Here is a 23,029-nt window from a genome sequence, read left to right as displayed (position 1 = left end):
GTACGAGGAAAAGTTCAGTGAATCATTCACCACTAGTCATTGTCAGTGGCACATTTGAAATTTGAATAATCAAATATCTTAATTTGCATAATTATCCGACTCTGCATTCTAATTTGCATAATTATTGAACTCTGCATCCTAATTTGCATAATTATTGGACTCTGTATTCTAATTTGCATAATTATTGGACCCTGCATCTTAATTTGCATAATTATTGGACTCTGTATTCTAATTTGCATAATTATTGGACCCTGCATCTTAATTTGCATAATTATTGGACTCTGCATTCTAATTTGCATAATTATTAGACTCTGCATTCTAATTTGCATAATTATTTGACTCCACATCCTAATTTGCATAATTATTGGATTCTGCATCCTAATTTGCATAATTATTGGATTCTGCATCCTGAATTCTGGTACGAGTAAGCTCAATATTATAAAACCCTGTGTCAATTTTGCTAGAAAATAGAAATTATCAAATTAGTAAATATGAGGTTATTAACAGAATATTGGAATCTATGTCAAAGTTATTGTACATGAATGCATCAAAGACAATATTGATATGTACGAGGAAAAGTTCAGTGAATCATTCACCACCAGTCATTGTCAGTGGCACATTTGAAATTTGAATAATCAAATATCTTAATTTGCATAATTATTTTAATCTGCATCCTAATTTGCATAATTATTGGACTCTGCATTCTAATTTGCATAATTATTGGATTGTAGCATTCAGAAAATATACATATATTTTTTTTTAAAAACATTTTTGTCTTAGATGACAGTCCTGAAAATTGAATGAACTAGCACTTCTATTTTTTGAATGTGTAATTGCAGGTAGCCACAGGAACCATGTTTGGGACAATTTGATAGGGCTGTGACCATTTACATAGTGCTGCATATATGTCTATAAATATTTATGCTAGTATTAGCAAGCATTATGTCAACATTCACAATAACTTTTACTAAAAAACAGTAAACAATTTCAAATATGTGAGAGATAAATTTGATTGAATACTTTTGAGACAGTAACATTTTTTTAAATATACTCCCCCAATAGTCCAAATCTTGTTATCATATTGAACAAAGTTTACAGCATTTAACAAGATGTAATCCCATTTAAGTTTTTCATCGATCTTCAGCTTATGTCTACAGCATACAGTTATTTGACAGTGTTGAGTGTTTCAACTGCAGTATGGAAGTATTTGTCACACAGCTAAGTTGGTTGAAATGGAGGAATAGCAGCGAATACTTCAGATCCTGAAAAAAAAAATATGCATTATAGAGCAAAAAATTATCATTACCACATTTCCTGCATTTTTGTTTTATTTTTAAAGATGGAAATGGAAATTTTCATGTATTTGCACATGTTGGATAATGATCATAAACACCCAGTAATAATAATTTAAAACATCATTTTGAAAAACAAATTGAATTGCTCTTATTATTTTTATGCCAGGCAAGAGTTTCAGAAATTTAATGTCACTGTTGTCTCCCTGACTTTATGTACAAATTGCAAAAAATACAATAATACCAAAATTTTAGAAAATATTATCACAGTTGATGATGATCATAATAAGGGACGACGTCAAAAGATCAATGTCAGATAAAAAACTTATTTCCTTTAGTTTGGGGGTGGGGGGTTTTGACCTCAAAAAGTTTCCATCCTACAAAAACGATTTTATTTTTTAATGAAGTCAAAAAAATTTTGGAGTATTTGTAGTTCGTTTTTTTCTATCCAATCATGGACAAAAATAACAGAAAATGAAACAAAACACATCCAAGACGAGAAAATGGTTTGCTTCGAGTGTAAATCTGTGCGTCAAATGAGGTGCATTTGTAAAATCTTTTTACACCCACCCGACAACCAACTGCTATGCAATACTACTGACCGATTATCAATTTGTATTTAATGGTGAATGTAGTCTGACGCCATGACCAATATTTATCAATTAAGTGTCAGTGGGGGGTAGGGGGTGTTGGAAAAAAACTAAAGGAATTAAGTTTTTTATCCGACATCGATCTTTTGACGTCGTCCCTAAGGTAGATCTGAGTGTGGATGTTCTGTACAACTGGTATATCAGCTGACAAAATATTACATATGAAATATTAATCATTACCTAGAACTGACTGTCGTACAGAACATTCGCCAAGTGAATGCTTTACCTGGCATTGCGTCATCCAGTCTGGAGGAGTCCATTGAGCCCACTAAGTGTGAGAACAGAATTATCACAGAATAAATTGTCAGAAAGTGTGGTAGATGCGAAACAATTTAATTGATTATACTGATAGAAATAAAAGTGGATCTACCGTAACACACTGGGTCTGAGGCTTATTGCACACAATGCAGGCATTTAATTAAGGTATATTAATGGCATTAAACCTACAAATTAGAGGTGAAAACCATTCTCATATTTTTTTTTTCTTAAAATTGTCACATGTATTGAATTGACACATGTCTTCAACTTTTCAGACAGGACTTTTTCCTCGTATGAAATATTGCAAAAAGATACAAAAATTAAAATTTTTATGCAACAATTATCATAACCATGCTAAATTATTATATTATCAAACAATTGAATAGTAATCATCTAAATGTCTATATAATAATTGTTGACAACTATAAGTTCGTTCTTATAACTATATACTGACTTTTTGATATTACATGTATATAACCAACAAAATTTTTGAGATATGAAGTTTTTACCATAGGAGTCGATAGGAAATAGCTTGAAAATCACCGTTTTCATGAATATTTTATGAATATTTGACCAATATTTTGTGTGAAAAGTAGTATGGTGACCATATATTTTTATCAATGTTATCTTGGTTTTGTAACAACTGCGAAAAACAAAAAAACATGGTGTAAATGTCACGAAAAATTTTACCATTTGTTTTAATAACCATTTGAGGCACATGCAGCACTAGTAATTATTTTATATTTGTTCACAAAACAAAGCCAGTATTTTGGCACACTCATTTTTTATGATTTAAAAAACATTACAGTATGTAAACGTTATCACAACAACAAAATTATTCAGTATTTGGAATGTCTCAATGAATATATCTCACCTGTTCATTTGACGTTGATTTGATTGCATCAATAGATAATGTAACTGTGATGTCTGGAGCATAGGGTACATCAACATCAACTGATATACAATAAGCACACTGCTGAAACAAAAAAAATGTTGTCAAATTTTTTTATGGTCAATTTTTTATGCTGTTATCAATTTGTAATTACACATTCCTTTTCATCATCAATTCACTTGCTTGATAGCTTCATTAAATGTTCACTCACCCACCCACCCAACTCACCCCAGTCACTCACTCACTGACCCACTCACTCACTCATCCATTAATTCATTCACCTAACTCACCCCAGTCACTCACTCACTGACCCACTCACTCATCCATTAATTCATTCACCCAACTCACCCCAGTCACTCACTCACACACCCACCCACCCAACTCACCCAACTCACCCCAGTCACTCACTCACTCACCCACTCACTCATCCATTAATTCATTCACCCAACTCATCCCAGTCACTCACTCACCCACCCACCCAAACCCAAACAAAAATCTACCCATGCACCCAGATTTTGCTTTACTGAAAATAAAAATGTAAATTACAAGTCAGTATACACAGGTACATATACAGACAACATTAACAGGGCATTATAAATGATAACTTACCCGAACTAATGAACCCAGAGTAGATGGTAGTAATGGAACTACATGGTCATTAGATGCCAATGTTTCAATCAGAGGTATATCAATTAATCTAAAAGAGAAATACTGATTAATTTGACCTGAAAACAACTTTTGCCTTTCAAACATAATTTTACATAAGACCTGTAGCCAAAATAAAATTATTTCTATTTGATACAAAATTAATACAAAAAATATATATTCATAAATATTACACCAAAAAATTACCTTTTGTGCATTTTATTTTTTTCAGACTTGGGGCAACCTTGTAGAAGACTTGCCCAGACGATCTCTGATGTTTTGGGAAAGACTGAGACAGGTGGTTTGCCATTGAAATCTTCCATTTCACTGTTGTCACTGTACACATCCTCTTCACTACCATTACCATTTCTCCACCATCCGAGTAAACGTACCACCCTTCTGAGCTGACAAAAAAACACATAATATATTTTATTACACATGTACTGCAGTTTATTTTGATTCATCCCTGAAATCTGTGAGCAAACAAAGTAGCAGAAATAAACAATATTTAGAAGTATGGGGTACATAAATATACTTGTCAAGTGAAATGAAATTTGAACAACAGTAATGGTACATTTAGCAGTCACTTATTTTGACTAAAACTAATTTGCATATCACCCATGCACTAATGTTTTCGGTATTTTCACAGCCCATATGCAAATAAACATTGTATTTCCATTGGAAACCAAACTATGCGGATACACTGCATTACTCATGAAAATAACTTCCATACGCAACAAAAGCCACGGAGAAGGTGTGCGGTTCTGTCATATTATTTATATATTTGTTATTTCGACATGCATATGTGACGTAATACAGGACAGATCAAGTCCATCTTGGAATCAATAAAGCGTATAATATTTTATTGCTTATTGGAGTACAAGAAGGCACAACAAATCTCATTAGGGATTCCCCATTTAAAAATTGGGTGGGTGAGCTAGAGGGTTCTTGAAATGTAAAAAATGTCAAGGTTGAACATAATTTAAATGTTGTCACGCTTACAGAATACCTAATTCTCAACCCCCCCAGATTGCAAATGGATAATCCCTATCTATTTCACCCAAATCATTCTATTCTGCAGACGACTGAACTTAAAAACAGAAAAATATTGTCTACTTACTGTGACTCTGATTACATCAATATCTTCTGTTGACTGATTGTCTATTAGCACCTCAAGCTTGGCAATGTCCCCCGAGTTGTAAATACTTTTATTTAATCTATTGGTATAAATAAACAATATAACATTTATTGACAACATTTATTTAAATAAATGAGTTCCCATTATTACATTAATGCCTAGATTGATGAAAATGTCTACAAAACGGCCAAATAGTCACCATATGCCATGTGACCAAATGACTACCATATGCCAACTGACCAAATTCCCAGTATATGCCTACTGGCCAATTTTCCACTATATGCCTACTGATCAAATTCCAACTATATGACAAGTTACCCAATTCTCGCTATATGCCGGCTGACCAAATTCCCACTATATGCCTACTAACCAAATTCCAACTATATGCCTACTGACCAAATTCCAACTATATGCCTACTTACCAAATTCCAACTATATGCCTACTGACCAAATTCCCACTATATGCCTACTGATCAAATTCCAACTATATGACAAGTTACCAAATTCCCACTATATGCCTACTGACCAAATTCCCACTATATGCCTACTGACCAAATTCCAACTATATGCCTACTGACCAAATTCCAACTATACGCCTACTGACCAAATTCCAACTATATGCTTACTGACCAAATTCCCACTATAAGCCTACTAACCAAATTCCTACTATATGCCAAGTGACCAAATTCCAACTATATGCCTACTGAGCAAATTCCCACCATATCCCAACTGAACGATTTCCAACTATATGCCTACTGAGCAAATTCCACCATATGCCAAGTGACCAAATTCCAACTACATGCCTATTGAGCAAATTCCCACCATATGCCAAGTGACCAAATTCCTACTACCGGGGATATATGCCAAGTGACCAAATTCCCACTATATGCCAAGTGACAATTCCTACCATGTGCCTACTGACCAAATTCCCACTATATGCCAAGTGACAAATTCCTACCATATGCCTACTAATCAAATTCCCACCATATGCCAAGTGACCAAATTCCTACTACCGGGGATATATGCCAAGTGACCAAATTCCCACTATATGCCAAGTGACAAATTCCTACCATGTGCCTACTGACCAAATTCCCACTATATGCCAAGTGACAAATTCCTACCATATGCCTACTAATCAAATTCCCACCATATGCCTACTAACCAAATTCCCACTGTATGCCTACTAATCAAATTCCCACTGTATGCCTACTAACCAAATTCCCACTGTATGCCTACTAACCAAATTCTCACTCTATGCCTACTAATCAAATTCCTACCATATGCCTACTAACCAAATTACCACCATATGCCTACTAACCAAATTCCTACCATATGCCTACTAACCAAATTCCCACTGTATGCCTACTAACCAAATTCCCACTGTATGCCTACTAATCAAATTCCTACCATATGCCTACTAACCAAATTACCACTATATGCCTACTAACCAAATTCCCACCATATGCCTACTAACCAAATTCCCACTGTATGCCTACTAACCAAATTCCCACTGTATGCCTACTAACCAAATTCCCACTGTATGCCTACTAACCAAATTCCTACCATATGCCTACTAACCGAATTACCACTATATGCCTACTAACCAAATTCCCACCATATGCCTACTAACCAAATTCCCACTGTATGCCTACTAACCAAATTCCCACTGTATGCCTACTAACCAAATTCCCACTGTGTGCCTACTAATCAAATTCCTACCATATGCCTACTAACCAAATTCCCACCATATGCCTACTAACCAAATTCCCACTGTATGCCTACTAATCAAATTCCTACCATATGCCTACTAACCAAATTCCCACTGTATGTCTACTGACCAAATTCCCACTGTATGCCTACTAACCAAATTCCAACTACATGCCTACTAACCAAATTCCCACCATATGCCTACTAACCAAATTCCCACTGTATGCCTACTAATCAAATTCCTACCATATGCCTACTAACCAAATTCCCACTGTATGTTTACTGACCAAATTCCCACTGTATGCCTACTAACCAAATTCCAACTATATGCCTACTAACCAAATTCCTACCATATGCCTACTAACCAAATTCCCACCATATGCCTACTGACCAAATTCCCACTGTATGCCTACTAACCAAATTCCAACTATATGCCTACTAACCAAATTCCCACCATATGCCTACTAACCAAATTCCCACTGTATGCCTACTAATCAAATTCCTACCATATGCCTACTAACCAAATTCCCACCATATGCCCACTAACCAAATTCCCACTGTATGCCTACTAACCAAATTCCCACCATATGCCTACTAATCAAATTCCCACTGTATGCCTACTAATCAAATTCCCACTGTATGCCTACTGACCAAATTCCCACTGTATGCCTACTAATCAAATTCCCACTGTATGCCTACTGACCAAATTCCAACTATATGCCTACTGACCAAATTCCCACTGTATGCCTACTAACCAAATTCCCACTGTATGCCTACTAATCAAATTCCCACTGTATGCCTACTAATCAAATTCCCACTGTATGCCTACTGACCAAATTCCCACTGTATGCCTACTGACCAAATTCCCACTATCAACTTATCAACCTTCCACCAAAATCCTACTGATGTAATTTATCATGATGTCTCAGATCCAATTTTCAACATGAGTACTAATCAATCATGCATCAAAATGCTACAAAAAACACTCAACTTGTTACTAAGGTAACATACTGAATACAAACTTACTTAGCCTCAACATGAACTTCACCACGACTATAACAGAAACATTTTTTGACAATCCCTGTTACTTTAGTCGGCTTTGGGGACAATAACTTCTCTGAGAATATATTGGTTGGTTGGATTATAATTGGTTGTGTGTACTCTATTGGTTCATCAGATTCCAAGATGAAAGCCTTGACTGTGTACTTGACGACACCTTTCCATATTTTGTGGCCAACTTCTTCTTTGAAAAATGAGCCTAAAAAAAATTTGGATAATAAGACAATACAGTGAAACAATGTCTAAATTTGTTTTATCTTTGTAAAAGTAATTTTCATTTTACCGGTATTTGTATTCAAGGTATCAGTATAGTGTCATTAATACATGGAAATAAACACATTAAAAATTAAGATAAAAAACTCTCAAACTTTTGAACAATTGGACCAAAACTTCCAGCCAAATAAATGCCTACACTTATAAAAACGCCTGTAAAATAATTTTTTCACAAGATGGCGATTTTTTTTTTTCCTATCCAAAGCGATTTGAATTAGTAAGGCAGATACCATATTATTTCTATTGGATCTCCAATCAAGGCCATGTAAACCAACATTTGCATGTATTGTATACTATATTATTAAAATATTATTTTTACCACATAAGCATATACCCTTCTAATAGAACAAATATGGTGCTGTAAACCACCTAAATTTTGCAAAACTCCATTTTTGTGATTTCAGAACGATTGCAGTAGTGATCATTTCAATGAGGTCATGCTACGGGGAATAAACCAACAAACCTTGAACACCGAAGTAGTGAAATTATAATGGTTTTGATTGTTGTACTGTTGGCATTTTGTTCAAAGCCTCTGACAATTTTATATGTGTGCAACATGACAGCAAATCACACGTGGAATTCTCTGTTGGGCAATCAAAGGCGGACATAATTACAAACTCAAGATTCAATTTGAAGCATTTTTCAATAAGATTAGTCTGAGATGCATGCAAATCTCTTGAATTATTTTCTCTTATAACAATTAGGTCCTTTTTGAATAAATATCTTAGCCAATAAACGCAATACATCAGATTATGATCTGTATATTTCGCAAATGCCATAACTTTCAGATTTGATTTTTGGACAAGCTACTTCAAATTACTAAGGCTTTCAACTAAGATTTTCCAACAATTCAACTTTAAGATTGTTGTTGATTTGAGAAAATGGAATTAATATTGCAGAAAGCAAAAAGAAATGTCTCATTCTTAAATCTTCAACTAAAATTTACGATACAAGAAACAGCTAGTGCCTGGTCTCATGCTGTTGACAGATATACAAAATAGGATGTTAAGGTAGAAGCCTACCCTATTCATAATTTTTGAGACAGTTGGTCATAAATCTCATGACAATGTTCATTAGTTTATTATGTAAAATCATGAATCTATTGTTCCAAGACGCCATGAAATGGAATTATTTTTTGTGTTACAATGATGCCTTTTGAGAAACTCGTCTTGATATTTTAAAAGAATCACCATTTTTAGAACAATTCCATAGAACACAACACTTTTTAAAACCCAGATTTTTGAAATAATTGAGGTCAACAAAAAGCACCCCATCAGTCACAATACATATTTTTTTCAGCCTCTGTTACTACAATTTGAGATATGGCATAATAACTCTGCCACATTATAATACTAAAAAAATGGCCACTATCCACTAAAATAAAACCATTTTCTTTAAAATCAAGCAGATGACTCAACTTTTTAAAGTCAATATGGTTATATTGCCCAGGAGTACAATTTATTGCAAAACGAATAAATTCTGGGTATTTGCATTTATGAGTAGACATCTACCTTAAGGATTTTTACCAATAACTCATTCTTTTCAATTTTTCAGCACAATTTTAAACTAATATATTACACAATATTTTATAAAACATTATACTTTGTATTCACACTGTGGGGTGGGCCAGGAAGTCAATAACTATATTCATACAATGAATAGCCAGAAACCCCTCCTTTATGTATATTTATTGTTACACTAAGTAATAAAAGGTAAGTTGGTACCTGGAATATCTGGAGGTAAATTATACTGGAAAGGGATTACATAATGACCCCTTGGAAGTGGACCTACAAGAAAAAAAATGCACATATAATTCAAAAGTAAAGGAATATTATAAGTTACATGTACTACCAAGGATTTACTACATAGGGGTATGTAACTTTGATGTACATATACTGTACATTTATAACTATAAAAGGTTTGTATCGTAAAGTCAGCTTTTGCTAGTTTTTACAAAATAAACAAGTATAAAAGAATTTCAAAAAATCCATAAAATTTTGCAAAATGTTGCACTGGTATTCAAAACCTAGTCATCATGTAGTGCATGTTTCATGTTCAAACATTTATGGTCTATAAAACTGTTCTAAAAATAGCGATTTTTGAAAAATATAAGAACAAGTTTCTCAAAAAGCTTATTTTCAAGACATTTACACCACAAACAATTCAACTTAATTCTGCATACATATTTCTTTCAGACTAAGAAAACTGTGTTTGGTATATTCTCTAATTGCAGTATGACAGCCGCTAAGCCATTTTCTAGAATTTTTTTGTTCCTGTAATACGTATGAATGTAAACAGGAAAATTCACAGGATCAAAGCATTATGTGGGATTTAATAATTGTATTTTTGGGGTTATATTTTTACATTAATGATGTTATATACATGTACACATTTGATGATGGGCAATTTTGATGAAGTAAGGCTATGTTCCCGTCTGAAAGATCATTTTTTTGACATTGAACTATAAAAAAAAATTAAAGTTCAAAATACAATCATTGGATTTTTGCTGTAGACGTTCATTCTACACTTGTCATGCATAACGTGAGATATTGTAGATTAAGAAGTTCGGAAAATCCACAATTACCTTTTTCTTCCCACAGTGACACTGAGGTATTGAAGTAGTATTTTAGTCCCTTCAATACTTCACTGTATGTGTCAGTGTTTAGGGATATACTTATGTCATTCTTGGCATCTTTCGGTTTGTGTGATTCAGCAGTCTCTGGTATTCCTTCTTCTGCATATGCTTTGAATGAAGTATGCTTTTTTGGTTGAAAAAAATCAGCTGTAGAAAAAATATCAGTACAGATAGAAATAATGGTTTAAAGGTTTTATATACATTGTATGTTGTTCACTTTTATTCAGTTAATCTTTCTAAATCTAAATATTTTAGTTTGTAAGAAAAGAAAAGCTTTCCACTTATTACAAGTGTTTGGGATTACCGGTAGCTGCTCTTTTCTATAGCTAGGAAGTATCAACTTACAGCTTTCAAAACCCTTTAAATTCAACTGGATAGCTTGTGCAACTGTTGCTGTGGCAATTCTTAGGTAAACAACTCTGCAAAAAAATTAAGTTCCACATGAGTATACTTTTAGAGCAGAGAAATGTTGAACTGAAACAAGTTTCTTAATATTTGTACATCAGTTTCAAGTGGCGTACAATCAGAGACGAGGCTGGAAGAATGATAAGTTTATGTTTGAAATTAAGGGTGTGACAGGGGAAAAATCTGTGCATATTTATTATATGATTAGGTAATTTTTTTTAATTAAATAATGTAATATGATAAGTTCATATTTGAAATTAACAGTGTCACAGGTGAAAAATCTGTGCATATTTAATATACAGTGTATAATTAGGTAATTTTTTTAATGAATTAATTAATTAATGTATTTCCTAGTACATTTGTAAAAACCCCAAAACATTGTAAAATTGTTTTTTGTTGTAAATATTGTAAAATTTTTAATTCATGTTTTTTGTGTTGATGTTGTTTCCTAACTTAATCCTCAGATTAAGTAACAGAGAGTTAGTCTCTTACACCTCAGCTCTTTGCTATAGTTATATGTTTAGTAACTTAATCAATTGAAGATGAAGAACATTTTCTATTGAATTGCCCAAAATATAACACACACAGGGAAAACTTCATCCAAAAAATTACACTACTTTCATCCAAAAATAAAAATAATTAGTTCACATATATATTCTCAAGCAAAGATCCTGGCATAATTATAGAACTTGCCAATTATATTTACACAACACAAAGAGTTATTTAACATTTAAATACTAGTTACATTCTTTGTTGTTTGTTGTTGTTTGTTTTTTATAATATTTTTACATATATCTTGTTATTATTTTAAAGCTCTTTTCTGCTGTACCTATCCTATGTAAATCTTTTTACATAGAAGCAATAAAGTTATTATTATTACTAATATTACTATTACTATTATTATTATTATTATTATTATCAAAAAGTAAATACATAACATTTTTAAGGTTTTCAATTTCGCTGAAATTGGCTGAATTACTAGTAAATGCACATGAACATGAAAAATTGCCAAATACCAATGACAAGTTTCTGCAGTAATCACTCGGACCTGCCCCATAACACCGTCGCTTCGCTCATGGAGCTAGAAAGGGATGCTTCGCTACACTAAAGTCAAGAATTCAATGTTATGTTTATGTTTATCGATCAGAGCAGTGTTCATTCATTGCACTCGATCAAACGTTCCGCCTTACCCAAATATGGTCTCTCCTCCACTGTATTCGCCCTTTTCAGTTCTCAAACTGATTTGGTTCATGATTTGATGTTACGAACTTGAACTCATCATGCTCTCGCGGTTTCTTCCAAATGTTAGGCACCTGAGGCCAACGACTTTGTCCGGGTATCGAGAACTACAGCAGCCGAGAACTACACAATGAAATAAGTGACATCACGAACACAGATTGCAGTACTCAGTGAGCTAGTTCCTGAATATATACGGCGGATATAGTTGTTGAATCATGATTCTCGGAAGGTAGTGAAAAGTGAAAAGTTGACTTCCGCATTAATTTTTCCCATTATCTTAGGGGGTATCTCAGGTCGTTACCGAAATGCATCTCGGCCGGAAGGTCATAGACTCCTGGCGTGGAAATAGAAATCTACAGCGTTGTTTTTGTTGTGTCGATTTCGACTAATAATATATACAGATTTGGTTCGATCAGACATATATTTCACTATGCAGAACATAGTATCAAATGTCTCGAACATAAAGTTCGACATAGAACTGGCTTTAGAGCAGCAGTTGGGCAGTATACCATTGCCTTTTCCTGGAATGGATAGTAAGTCTTTCACTCTACATTGCAAGCGCTCACAACAAACACGACCGTAATAGACATAAACAAGACGGGTCTCCCTATATTTGATATCTATTATTGTTTGTTTTTTTGCCCCTAAGATCGTAAATCGAGAAAAATAAAGTATTTCGACATTATTTTTGCACTTTTTAATTTTCATGTGTAAAAAATCGGGCATGTCGGCCATTGTTGTGTTAAGGTCAAGGAATATTGTCTTAGGTTTGTGAAATTGAAAGTTTTAATATTGTATTTTCATAAGTTATTTATGTAATATGTAAATCAAATACATTTGATGTAAACTATAAAACAACGCTGTTTGGTAATAAAGTGACACTTCACATTGTTTTCAAACTACTAGTATATCCACACCTGATCACAGTCTCTCAACATGTGACTGTGCCCTGGTATAACCTCCCATTCAAGAAATTGTATACATACACAAATGCATATATGCAGGAAGTACATTTACTAGTGTTATGTTCAATTGATCATAAATTATGTATTCACTACATATATGTGATTTAGTGTCAAATAAAATATACATGTATTACGAGGTTGTCATTCAACATTGTGATACAAGTGACATCATAGGCTAGTATTTATTCATGAACCAACATCATTTTGTGAACATCACTTGTGAAATGTAGATTTTCTCTAACAATGCCTCACAAAATAAAAGCGTTCTACATTATTGTTACTCACAGCACAGCAACTGCATTTCCTTCGTCCTTATAAATGTTTATAAATTTCACAATTCAAACTGAAATGATTGGTCGATTAAATAACATTATAACGTTTGCACAAGACATCGTTGTGTACTGTGCTTGCTGATTAGTTGATTGGATCTAACTGTTATTTAAATTATAATGATGAAGGGAATGCCTTTATTACACAGAGAGTAAAATTTTTACCAATTTGTCAAATCGGGAAAAACTGTAAAATTTTATAGCAGTGAGCCCAAATATTCAAGACAGTGAGTTCTCTGAAATTTCATCCCAAACATAGCATCAAATTATTATATCATGAAAATTGATATCTTTAATAAAAAACAAAATTATTCAGAAATTTAATTTCATTTTCTGGGAAATTTTTATGTCAAGCTCCATATGTTATCAAATGTACAATATCCTTTCCTCTCAATATGAATTTTTGAATAAATTTTCAATTAAGACCTGTCATCACAACATAAGTTTTCTCACATTTCTTTTCAAGAATCCGGATCTGCAATATGTGTGTTCTTTAAGCAAGGGGACTGCTTAAAAGGTGGAAGTTGTCCATTCCGACATGTACGTGGTGATCGCAGCGTTGTTTGCAAACATTGGCTGAGGGGTTTATGCAAAAAAGGAGACCAGTGTGAATTTCTTCATGAGTATGACATGACAAAAATGCCAGAATGTTTCTTTTTTTCAAAATTTGGTAAGTGAATATATTTTATTTCTTATTTATGCGTTTCCATCATCCAAATCGTATGTTCACAACCTCAATGTAAAGACATGAACCTGTGCATGATTCTAATGAGAGGTCATGTTAATATTAATCCCTCTAAAATACATTGATCTGATTGGCAGCACCTACTGTATAAAACAATTAATATGCACCCAGATGTGTATCGTAGTGTAGATAAAACAAAATGGCGAGATGTCAAAGAGAAAACACTTTATAAATCCAAATTCACTAACCGGATTACATCATTTATACTGATATGTTATCAATAGTAGTAGTCAAGAGTTTTAAATCTGGTTTGGTCCCCGAAGACGAGGGTGGCCGGATTCACCTTAAACTAGTGGCAATCGCTCTTACCCCCTCCCTCCACTTTGCACGATTTAAAGCATCCCTCATCCTCATCCCAACCTTCCCACTCTCCTCCTCCACTTGCATCTTCCACGTCTTCTTTGGCCTTCCCCTTTTCCTTTTCTTTGGACCGCTCACCTCTAAATCAAGGGCCCTTCTTAATACATGCCCATCCTCCCTCCTCAGCACATGCCCATACCAACATACCCCATTTGCCTTCGCCAACCGATCTACCGCTTCCTTCAAACCCAACATCTGCATTAAGTCCTTAGTTTTCTTTCTGTCCATCAACTTCACCCCACACATCACTCTCACCATCGCTCTCTCTGTCCTCCTTAAAATACCCAACTCATTTTCACTCAAACACCATGTCTCGCTCCCATACAGCAATGCTGATCTCACACAACTCTTATAAACTATTCCTTTCATCTCCAAGGGAAATCTCTTCCCATATAGTAGCTCTCCACATCAATACCTAACGAATCTTTGGATGACAAATTGTGGTTAAATAATTCGGTAAGAATTTCACACAATAAAAACTATTCCTGTGCATTTACTATGATACATATACCAATGCTTGTGCTGCTGGTGTATTACCCAAGAATCCTACATTTGTGCTGATCTAGATGTGGCATAATACACTGATTACTTTCACATGATAATAGCTGTTTCTTGCCATTCCTCATCAATTACAGTTTTAGACTACTGGTACTCTCTAATCTATTCAAAGATATATACATATATATATCCCTAGGCCAACTGATTTCAACAACAAAGCCGAGTAGCTGACCTTCGGGTCTTTGTTTATGGGTGGCCCACCAAAAAATAAAAAATTTGTCTCCAGTCGTTGTTTGTTTCAGGCCGATTTCTCGCTATCCACATATTTCACATGCACAAATACCTCGCAATAGACTCTATATAGTAAGTTTTAACAGCATTACGAAGGCTGAATGCCACTTTAAGGTAGAAGCCAACTCATAAATGCAAATACCCGGAATTTATTCAATTTACAATAAACTGTACTCCTGGGCGATATAAGAATATTAACTTAAAAAAAGTTATGGTCACCAGCTTAATTTTCTAGAAAATGATAGTTGAAGTTTATTGGATACTTGTCATTTTGTCAGTATTTTAATGATTTTACAATTGGTTTCCATAGCAGAGATATGCCATATCTCAACATGTACGCTAGTAACACAGGCTGATAAAATCATATATCATGAATGGAGAACTTTTTATCGTCTTCAATTATTTAAAAAATCTGGGTTTTTAAAAATGTAAAAAAAGTTAATTTTCCTTCAACATTTATGGTCTATAAAACTGTTCTAAAAATAGCGATTTTTGAAAAATATAAGAACAAGTTTTTCAAAAAAAGTAATTGAAACACACAAAATACTAGTAATGCTATTAATTATACCATGGACTATAGCTTCATGATTTGACAAAATAAACCAATAAACATTGTCATGCGATTTATGACCAACTTTCTCAAAAATTATGAGTAGGCTTCTACCATAAATTAAAATCCCATTTAAATCCATATTGACTTTCTTATCTCTTGTACTGATGTATGACTTTCTTTGTTCTACAGGTCTGTGCAGCAACAAAGAGTGTCCCTTTCTACATATAGATCCTGAATCAAAAATAAAAGATTGTGCGTGGTATGATAGAGGGTTCTGTAAACATGGTAAGTCTCATTCAAAATGTCATAGTGATATTATTCAGTAAGCCATTGAAAGGTATAATGCCTATTCACTGTGAATTTGATTGGTTGATTGAAAATGCCATCAACTATGCCTAGGTATGATGCTAGTAATATCACATCACCTGTGAATTTGACTGTTTAATCTGAGGTTGTGTAGTTGTGGGGAATTCCAGCATGCAGTATTTAAACTGACATAATTATGATTATGTTTGCATAAATCTGAAAGGTAATGAGATTATATAGCTTTGTACCTATTATATATTTAGGTATAGGAAAGACATGTGTTAACTTCATATTGGATTTTGCAAAGGATTGTGGGATAAAAAATTGAATTATAGAGGGCGTTGGGGGGGGGGCTCATTTCTTTCCCATACAGCCTGTTATGCCAACATCAACTGTAAACCTGTACTGTTTTCAAGTAACATGTTTATGTTTTTTTTTATATTTTATATATTGTGCGGTTAATTTGTTGGACTACCCCTTCCCTCACTGCCTCTAGAGTTCAATTTTCTCTGTCCCACAATCCTTTGCAAAACCCAACATAGATTTTAACGTATTTCTTCTCTATATCATTTCATTGAACCGCCACATAGATTCTGGCTGCATAATGAGATATTACTAGCATTATACCTAGGCATAATTTGGTTGAGGTATAGCAACTGAAACACAGCATAGACTCTATGTTGCATACATGTAATACTGCTAGCATCGTACTTAGGCATTAGTGGATTGAGGTATAGTGATTTCATTGAAACACTACATAGATTCTAATCTAACTTTAATGTTAGATTCTAATCTTATTGATGTTAAGGAATCAATATGATTCATATTGATTGATATACACCACAATCACATCTACATCTACATCTAGTTGTGTACCATGTATTGTCTTGTTGCTTTTCTAGGTCCACACTGCAGAAATAGACACACAAGAAGGGTTATATGTGTCAATTATCTATGTGGGTTTTGTCCGGATGGCAAAAATTGTAAATTCCAACAGTAAGTATTCACTTATTTGGAATTGAAGGAAATCTCTCAGTGTTGTCATGTTGTGTGAATGTGATGCAAGTGTGAGGACAACCATCTGACTGTAATATCTTATTATAATCAGATATGATTTATTACCTTGCCCGTACCATCAAAGATGGAAGGGAAAGGTATATTAAGGGAACAATTTTGTCCGGCGTCGTTGTTGTCGTCGTTAATAATTGTTATTGTGTGCATAATAACTTTACTAATTCTATTCCAAACTTTATCAAACTTGGTCACCTTATTCATCAGTATAAAGTCTTCTTTGAGTTTGAACAACAGATGTCCTGTATGAAAATATCATGCAAAAATTGAGAAAATCTGATAAAATATTTTGACTGTTTCTACTTGACTGATCACTGGTGATACACATCAAAGGTCACTGATCTCAGTGGAAATATGCATTGTTGTATGTGTTCAATGAAGCAAATGATTTATCTTGTAATAATATCCTTGGTAATGTATCTCAGAATCCCATACTGGGTTTCAAAACCAACTCATGGAGAGATTGCACAGTCGGATACACATTTGCAAACCTACCAATAAAATCTTTACAGAAAACAAGATGTCAGAAAATCAATATAAGCACTGCTATGAACTGGGTGCCAAACTTTGATCAAGATCTGAAGCTAATAGAAAGTCTGTTTAGTCAAAAGTTATCAAATCAAAAACAATACATAAAAAATACATTAAAAGCAAAACATTTCATCCACATTTTAAAAAGAAAATTATTCTAAAATATATGTATTCTGTATTTGACAAACAGTTCATTCGACAAATGAAAACTCACAGGAATATGTTTCAGCTATTAGAACAGAATGATAGAGTTTTTATAATACTAGTTTAAAAACGCACTTCAGAGACTGCAGTGTTTGAAGATGTAGTTTCTCAGGAGGCAACAGTACTGTTGACTTCTCCCTCCACTGGACACCAACTATTTAAGTTGATTTGCATACAAAGCAGAGCTTGCAACATGATAGCTATTCATAAAGGGTGTTTTTTTTTACTTTTCATATAATACAGTAGTCACACAATGAGGCAGTTCATATTTGTCTCAGTGAATCATTCATTTTTGACAGACACCTGTACAAAATACTTGAACTAAAGCCAGCTAAATTTTTCTGTTATCTTGCATGTTTTATAAATCTATTAACATCTAAATGCAGCACTTTTTTTGCAATGAGACATTTGTTTTTATTCTAAATATCTCAATTACTTTCAATAAAGCTGGAAATTATGTTCCTTAAAATAATTAAACAAATAAGGCACCAATGTTTTTGTAAGATATTTACATCTTTTAAGGACATTCGGTAGACTGATTCCCCACTGTTGGTTCAACCCCAAAACTTGTTTGTATTCAAAATTAATTATGACAATGCATATTTATATTGAAACAAACTATGATAAAGGGAATTATATTTATTATATAACAAAGGGCAAGGTCACCAGAGTTCAACTATGTTTATTATCTATTTTTTATTGCACATGATCTGTAGGTTTTCACAAGTTTCACAAGACTGTTTTCCCCAGAGATAAATGTACCATATTTTATATATTAGTAGAGCATGCAGTAGTAAATGTGTCTATGGTCACATCATGGAAGTTGTGTACGCGTTCGCAAAGACAAAATTGATTGAAGAAGTCATGATTGAAGAGGATATATTTTGTCCCAAAATCGCGATGCCTGGATAATAGGGAAAGATAAACCCGGAAGTCATGCAATACCATCATGCAAAAAAACCTTTGAAAACGTTTCAATTTCCCTGCGAAAACAGCAGTTGAAATAAACTACTGTAAAGGGGGTAATTATTCACTGGGTTTTAATTTAGCTTATTTCGCTGACTGGAAAAATGCGCTAAATTAAAACACAGTGAATATGTAAAATTTAGCATAGAACACATTATCTAAATGACGAAACCGTGAATTTAAAACCCACTGAATATGCCCGAAATGGTAAATCAGTGAAATTTAAACCCAGTGAAAATTAGTCATTTTACAGTATAGAAAATGCAACATAAAAAACAACATAACTTACTGATAGATCGGCTGATTTTAAAAATTCAAACATGAATAAACTTGTCAGAACAATGGCATTCTTTCTAGATGCATCATGCAAGTAAAATTAAAAAGACCCATGAACACTAGCGTCGGAAATGTTCATGGACGTTTAAACAGACAAGATAAGAGATTTAACTTGACTAAAAACAAATGAAATTGAATAGGCTTAAACCAGTTGTCACAACTTCTTTCTTTCACCTCCATGGTCACATTAAGTCATATTTTAATGAACCAGCATACAATAAATGCTATTTTTCACTTATTGTAAACTGGATCATTTAAATATGACTTATTTTGTCTATAGACACACCTCTGTCATTTACATAAATGCATGCGCTACTAATAGAGCAAATACAGTATGGAAGTTTGAATACCAAACAAATTATATTCTGTCTTGCTTTACCCATAGACTTCAGACCTTAGTTTTCTAAGGTCTAAGTTTTAATCAGTGTGTGTGTGTGTGTAGAAATGGAATATACTGTGCAATACTTTATTTTCGCTGGAATTAATTTTCGCTGAAAAGGCTTTTTGCTTGGAATTTATTTTCACTGATTTTTCATGAGTTTAATGTGAAATATAGGAAAAAAAGTATATTCGCTGGATTTTATTTTCACGGAATCATCCAATCAGCGAAAATAAAGTATTCTACAGTATATATAAGATGCTTGCATGACTTTAATGCTTGATTTTAGGCAGAACTTGTAAACTTTATTTCAGGGTCTACTGTTTTTTTTTACTGTTATACAAAGTATCTCTAACAAAAACAAAGCTTTCAATTTTGTATTCCACAAAACTTTATTGTGTCATATACTTTTTTTTTTCAGTCCTAAATTTGATTTACCAGTGGTAAATGACCCCGTGTCTGCACAAAAGAAAGCCAGTATTACCTGTCACAGCTGTGGGGAACCCGGACACAAAGCGGCCATGTGTCCCAAGTTTCCAGTCACTGCTACTGAACAGGTAAACATTCTACCTTTTGAATGCCAACATTTTCCCCTCCAGGGACTTCTTTGTGTCCATGCATCTGTGCGTCTGTTCACAAATTTATCTCTGCCATTTCTGTGCAAAAAATTCATTAAAATTTCTGTTTTTCCAAAACCGGAATTTCATTAATACTTATTTATTGGATGTTATGAGATCTTGATGCACATATTTTTGCTGATCACATTTAAAAGGATCAGGCATGCCGAGACAAATCGTGTTTAAACCTTACACATACATTATACATAGTGGGATATACATGTAATTGTTTTGCGAAAGACATTAACAAATGCAAGTGTTACTGAAATACGCATTTAGGTCAGTATTTATGAAATTATAAGCCATGATTCGGTTTTATAGTGAAATATCATGCTACGTTTGGTATAGCCGTGGTTCCATGGTGCTTTGATCTGGATAGGGCTTCATCTGGCTGTATGCACTGTGGTGTTGGTGTACAGACAGGACCCTAAATAATGGTGCATGTGTTTATCATTTTGGCTGTGATTAAAATGATGATTTCAATCATTTATTTATTTTTAACATCACTGTAGCATATTCAAGTGATGGGTATGAGTGACTTGACAGAACGTCCACAGATACCTAAAGGACCCCCTAGGCCTCTGGAAAGTGTTACATGCTTTAAGGTGAGTATTGTGTTGTGGAGCTATACAGTTGTGTAAATGAAAAAGTCAATGTTTTCATTGTCTAGCGTTATCTCTTTTTTTTTTATTGTGTAATATGTATTCAAAATTAGTACAGCAGACCAAGGCACACAGATAAAAAGGCTTTCCTCACAGCGACTATTTTCCAAAATAAGTCAGCCAACTACTAGTAATTTATAATTCATATTTTTAGTCGCCATTCAAACGAAATTTAGTCTCTAAATTCAAATGTGATATCTTATGCATGCTTTGTTGGTTTTTGTTAAAATTTGGTACATACATTATACATGTTAGCATACATGTCTATGATATATTTGTTGGTTTTCATTCAAATTTGATTACTAGTATACATGTACATGTCGAGATACATGTCTATGATGATTCATTTCATGTTTGAATCCAAAATGACCAAGTGGCAGCCATCTTGATTTTTATCAAAATGTATCGCTGACATGCTTTATTTTATTTTCAAATTATACATGTTAGGATACATGTCCATGACAATTAGTTTCACAATCAGATTAAAGATGGTTGACTGCCTGAAATCTTGCTTTTTGTCCATACTACTATATCTCATTAGATTAGCCTGGATAAATGTAATTCAGTTTGGATACAAAAAATGCATGAATAGCATATCTTGTTTAATTTCTGACCATATATATTTCGATTTTGGAAGTCATTTATTACATCTAATTTCTGTTGATACTAGACCAACCAATTATTCACTCTCAAAAACTAGCAATGGTTTTGGTCCATATTACTTTTTTTTTGCCATGAATAACATTTCCCCTACTTCCAACTGGGACTATGTCATTAACAATGACTTGTTCATCTTAAATTGATATACCAGTTTGTTCACACAAATTTTACGATTTATTTATTTGTGTTCACAAATAACAAACCAACAAAAGATGGAATACCCAATACTTAATATTTTTAAATTGGTAGCCAAGCTAACCTTTCTGTTTGTATATGCATAATCTGTACATTATAAAATATTATGACAAATTATTTTGACTTGGTGTTATGTCGATTAAATTTATAACCATTGCTGTGATTTATAAACCTTCTATTATTCACTTACCGGTACTGTACAGCACACATACCCCAAAATATCAGCTACTTTTACATTGCTGTGTCTTGTACATTATAGTAATTCTGTTCTATTCAATTTGTTTTTTCAGTGTGGGGAGAAAGGTCACTATGCTAATCGCTGCCCGAAAGGTCATCTCGCCTTCCTGAGTCCAGCATTATCACACGTGGATGCACAGAAACAAAACCAGATGTAGCTTTACACATAGGAATAAGGTCGTGTCGACAGATACTGTGTAACATATGATAAACATGGCAGTATATAGTTGTCTGCAAAATCGTGACTTGATTGGGTTACTTTATTGCCAACAGTATGTGCACGTCTAACATCGTGTATCAATCCCGAGTACGATAACTTTCAATTTATGGTGAGAATGTTGCCCATATTTTTATATTAACAGGAGACGTACATATATATTTAATAACAACAGCGGCCAGTAACGCCTGTGCTTATTATTTTACTTTGTATGACCGGTTATTATCAATCAGCTGCTGTACACTATTACACATGGATACGAGAAACGTAAACAACTGTGTTCTCTTATAGTTGCTGGTGTCATAACACTAGTCTTGGCAGTTCATATTTGCAGACTCGTCAATCGTCTTTTCTGTGGTTACGATATTTTGTCTCTAAAGTTATTATTTCATTATAACATAGATGTTTGCAGTTTCATAGAATAGCAATCTCGTTTTCCATTTGAAGGTGTCGCAGACACTGCCAATAAATCAATGCATGGTTCATATTGAATGAATAGTTTATACCTGTGTTCATTCAGTTTACCTTACATCACCATCAGGAATACAAATATGCTTCAGGTCAAAGGTCAATGTAACAATTTGTTGATGAGTCTTGAAACACAAAAAAAAAAGGAAATAAAACTTGTTTCTTGGTGGCAGTCATTCTATAAGACAGTGAAATTTTCCCAGTGTTCAGGAACATGGCAATTTAACTGGTATTCTCCTGTCTCAA

At 33.6% G+C, this 23,029-nt stretch overlaps 2 protein-coding genes across 2 annotated transcripts; one reads left to right on the top strand and one right to left on the bottom strand.

The window, feature by feature from the left end:
* Positions 1 to 940: 940 nt before the first annotated feature.
* LOC102807649 (arrestin domain-containing protein A-like) lies at positions 941 to 12,400 on the bottom strand. Its single transcript, XM_078009129.2, has 11 exons — positions 12,145 to 12,400; positions 10,895 to 10,968; positions 10,499 to 10,696; positions 9,639 to 9,701; positions 7,609 to 7,840; positions 4,858 to 4,954; positions 3,945 to 4,141; positions 3,702 to 3,789; positions 3,075 to 3,173; positions 2,123 to 2,210; positions 941 to 1,262 (listed from the first exon to the last, which is right to left on the bottom strand). Exons 1-11 carry the CDS (start codon positions 12,204 to 12,206, stop codon positions 1,219 to 1,221), a joined length of 1,242 nt encoding a protein of 413 aa, XP_077865255.1. The 5' UTR covers positions 12,207 to 12,400; the 3' UTR covers positions 941 to 1,218.
* Positions 12,401 to 12,517: 117 nt separating this feature from the next.
* Positions 12,518 to 22,500, top strand: LOC100370554 (cleavage and polyadenylation specificity factor subunit 4-like). Its single transcript, XM_002734570.4, has 7 exons — positions 12,518 to 12,726; positions 13,954 to 14,157; positions 16,124 to 16,219; positions 17,143 to 17,236; positions 20,149 to 20,284; positions 20,857 to 20,949; positions 22,152 to 22,500. Exons 1-7 carry the CDS (start codon positions 12,624 to 12,626, stop codon positions 22,254 to 22,256), a joined length of 831 nt encoding a protein of 276 aa, XP_002734616.1. The 5' UTR covers positions 12,518 to 12,623; the 3' UTR covers positions 22,257 to 22,500.
* The last annotated feature ends 529 nt before the right edge of the window (positions 22,501 to 23,029 follow it).

The sequence above is a fragment of the Saccoglossus kowalevskii genome, chromosome 8, assembly GCF_978046115.1.
Source record: "Saccoglossus kowalevskii chromosome 8, keSacKowa6.1, whole genome shotgun sequence".
NCBI classification, from domain to species: Eukaryota; Metazoa; Hemichordata; class Enteropneusta; family Harrimaniidae; genus Saccoglossus; species Saccoglossus kowalevskii.
Note: the sequence above shows the minus strand (reverse complement) of the source record. Positions and strands in the feature narration are given on the sequence as shown.

Bases quoted from the DNA above. Each gene is read 5' to 3' on its own strand.
- LOC102807649 (XM_078009129.2), bottom strand. From the start codon at position 12,206: ATGAACCAAATCAGTTTGAGAACTGAAAAGGGCGAATACAGTGGAGGA. The intron at 10,697-10,894 runs GTAAGTTGATAC...TTTTTTCTACAG, and splicing joins TTTAAAGGGTTTTGAAAGCT to CTGATTTTTTTCAACCAAAA. The intron at 4,955-7,608 runs GTAAGTTTGTAT...TTATACCAATAG, and splicing joins GAAGTTCATGTTGAGGCTAA to ATTAAATAAAAGTATTTACA.
- LOC100370554 (XM_002734570.4), top strand. From the start codon at position 12,624: ATGCAGAACATAGTATCAAATGTCTCGAACATAAAGTTCGACATAGAA. The intron at 16,220-17,142 runs GTAAGTCTCATT...TTGCTTTTCTAG, and splicing joins TAGAGGGTTCTGTAAACATG to GTCCACACTGCAGAAATAGA. The intron at 20,285-20,856 runs GTAAACATTCTA...ACATCACTGTAG, and splicing joins CAGTCACTGCTACTGAACAG to CATATTCAAGTGATGGGTAT.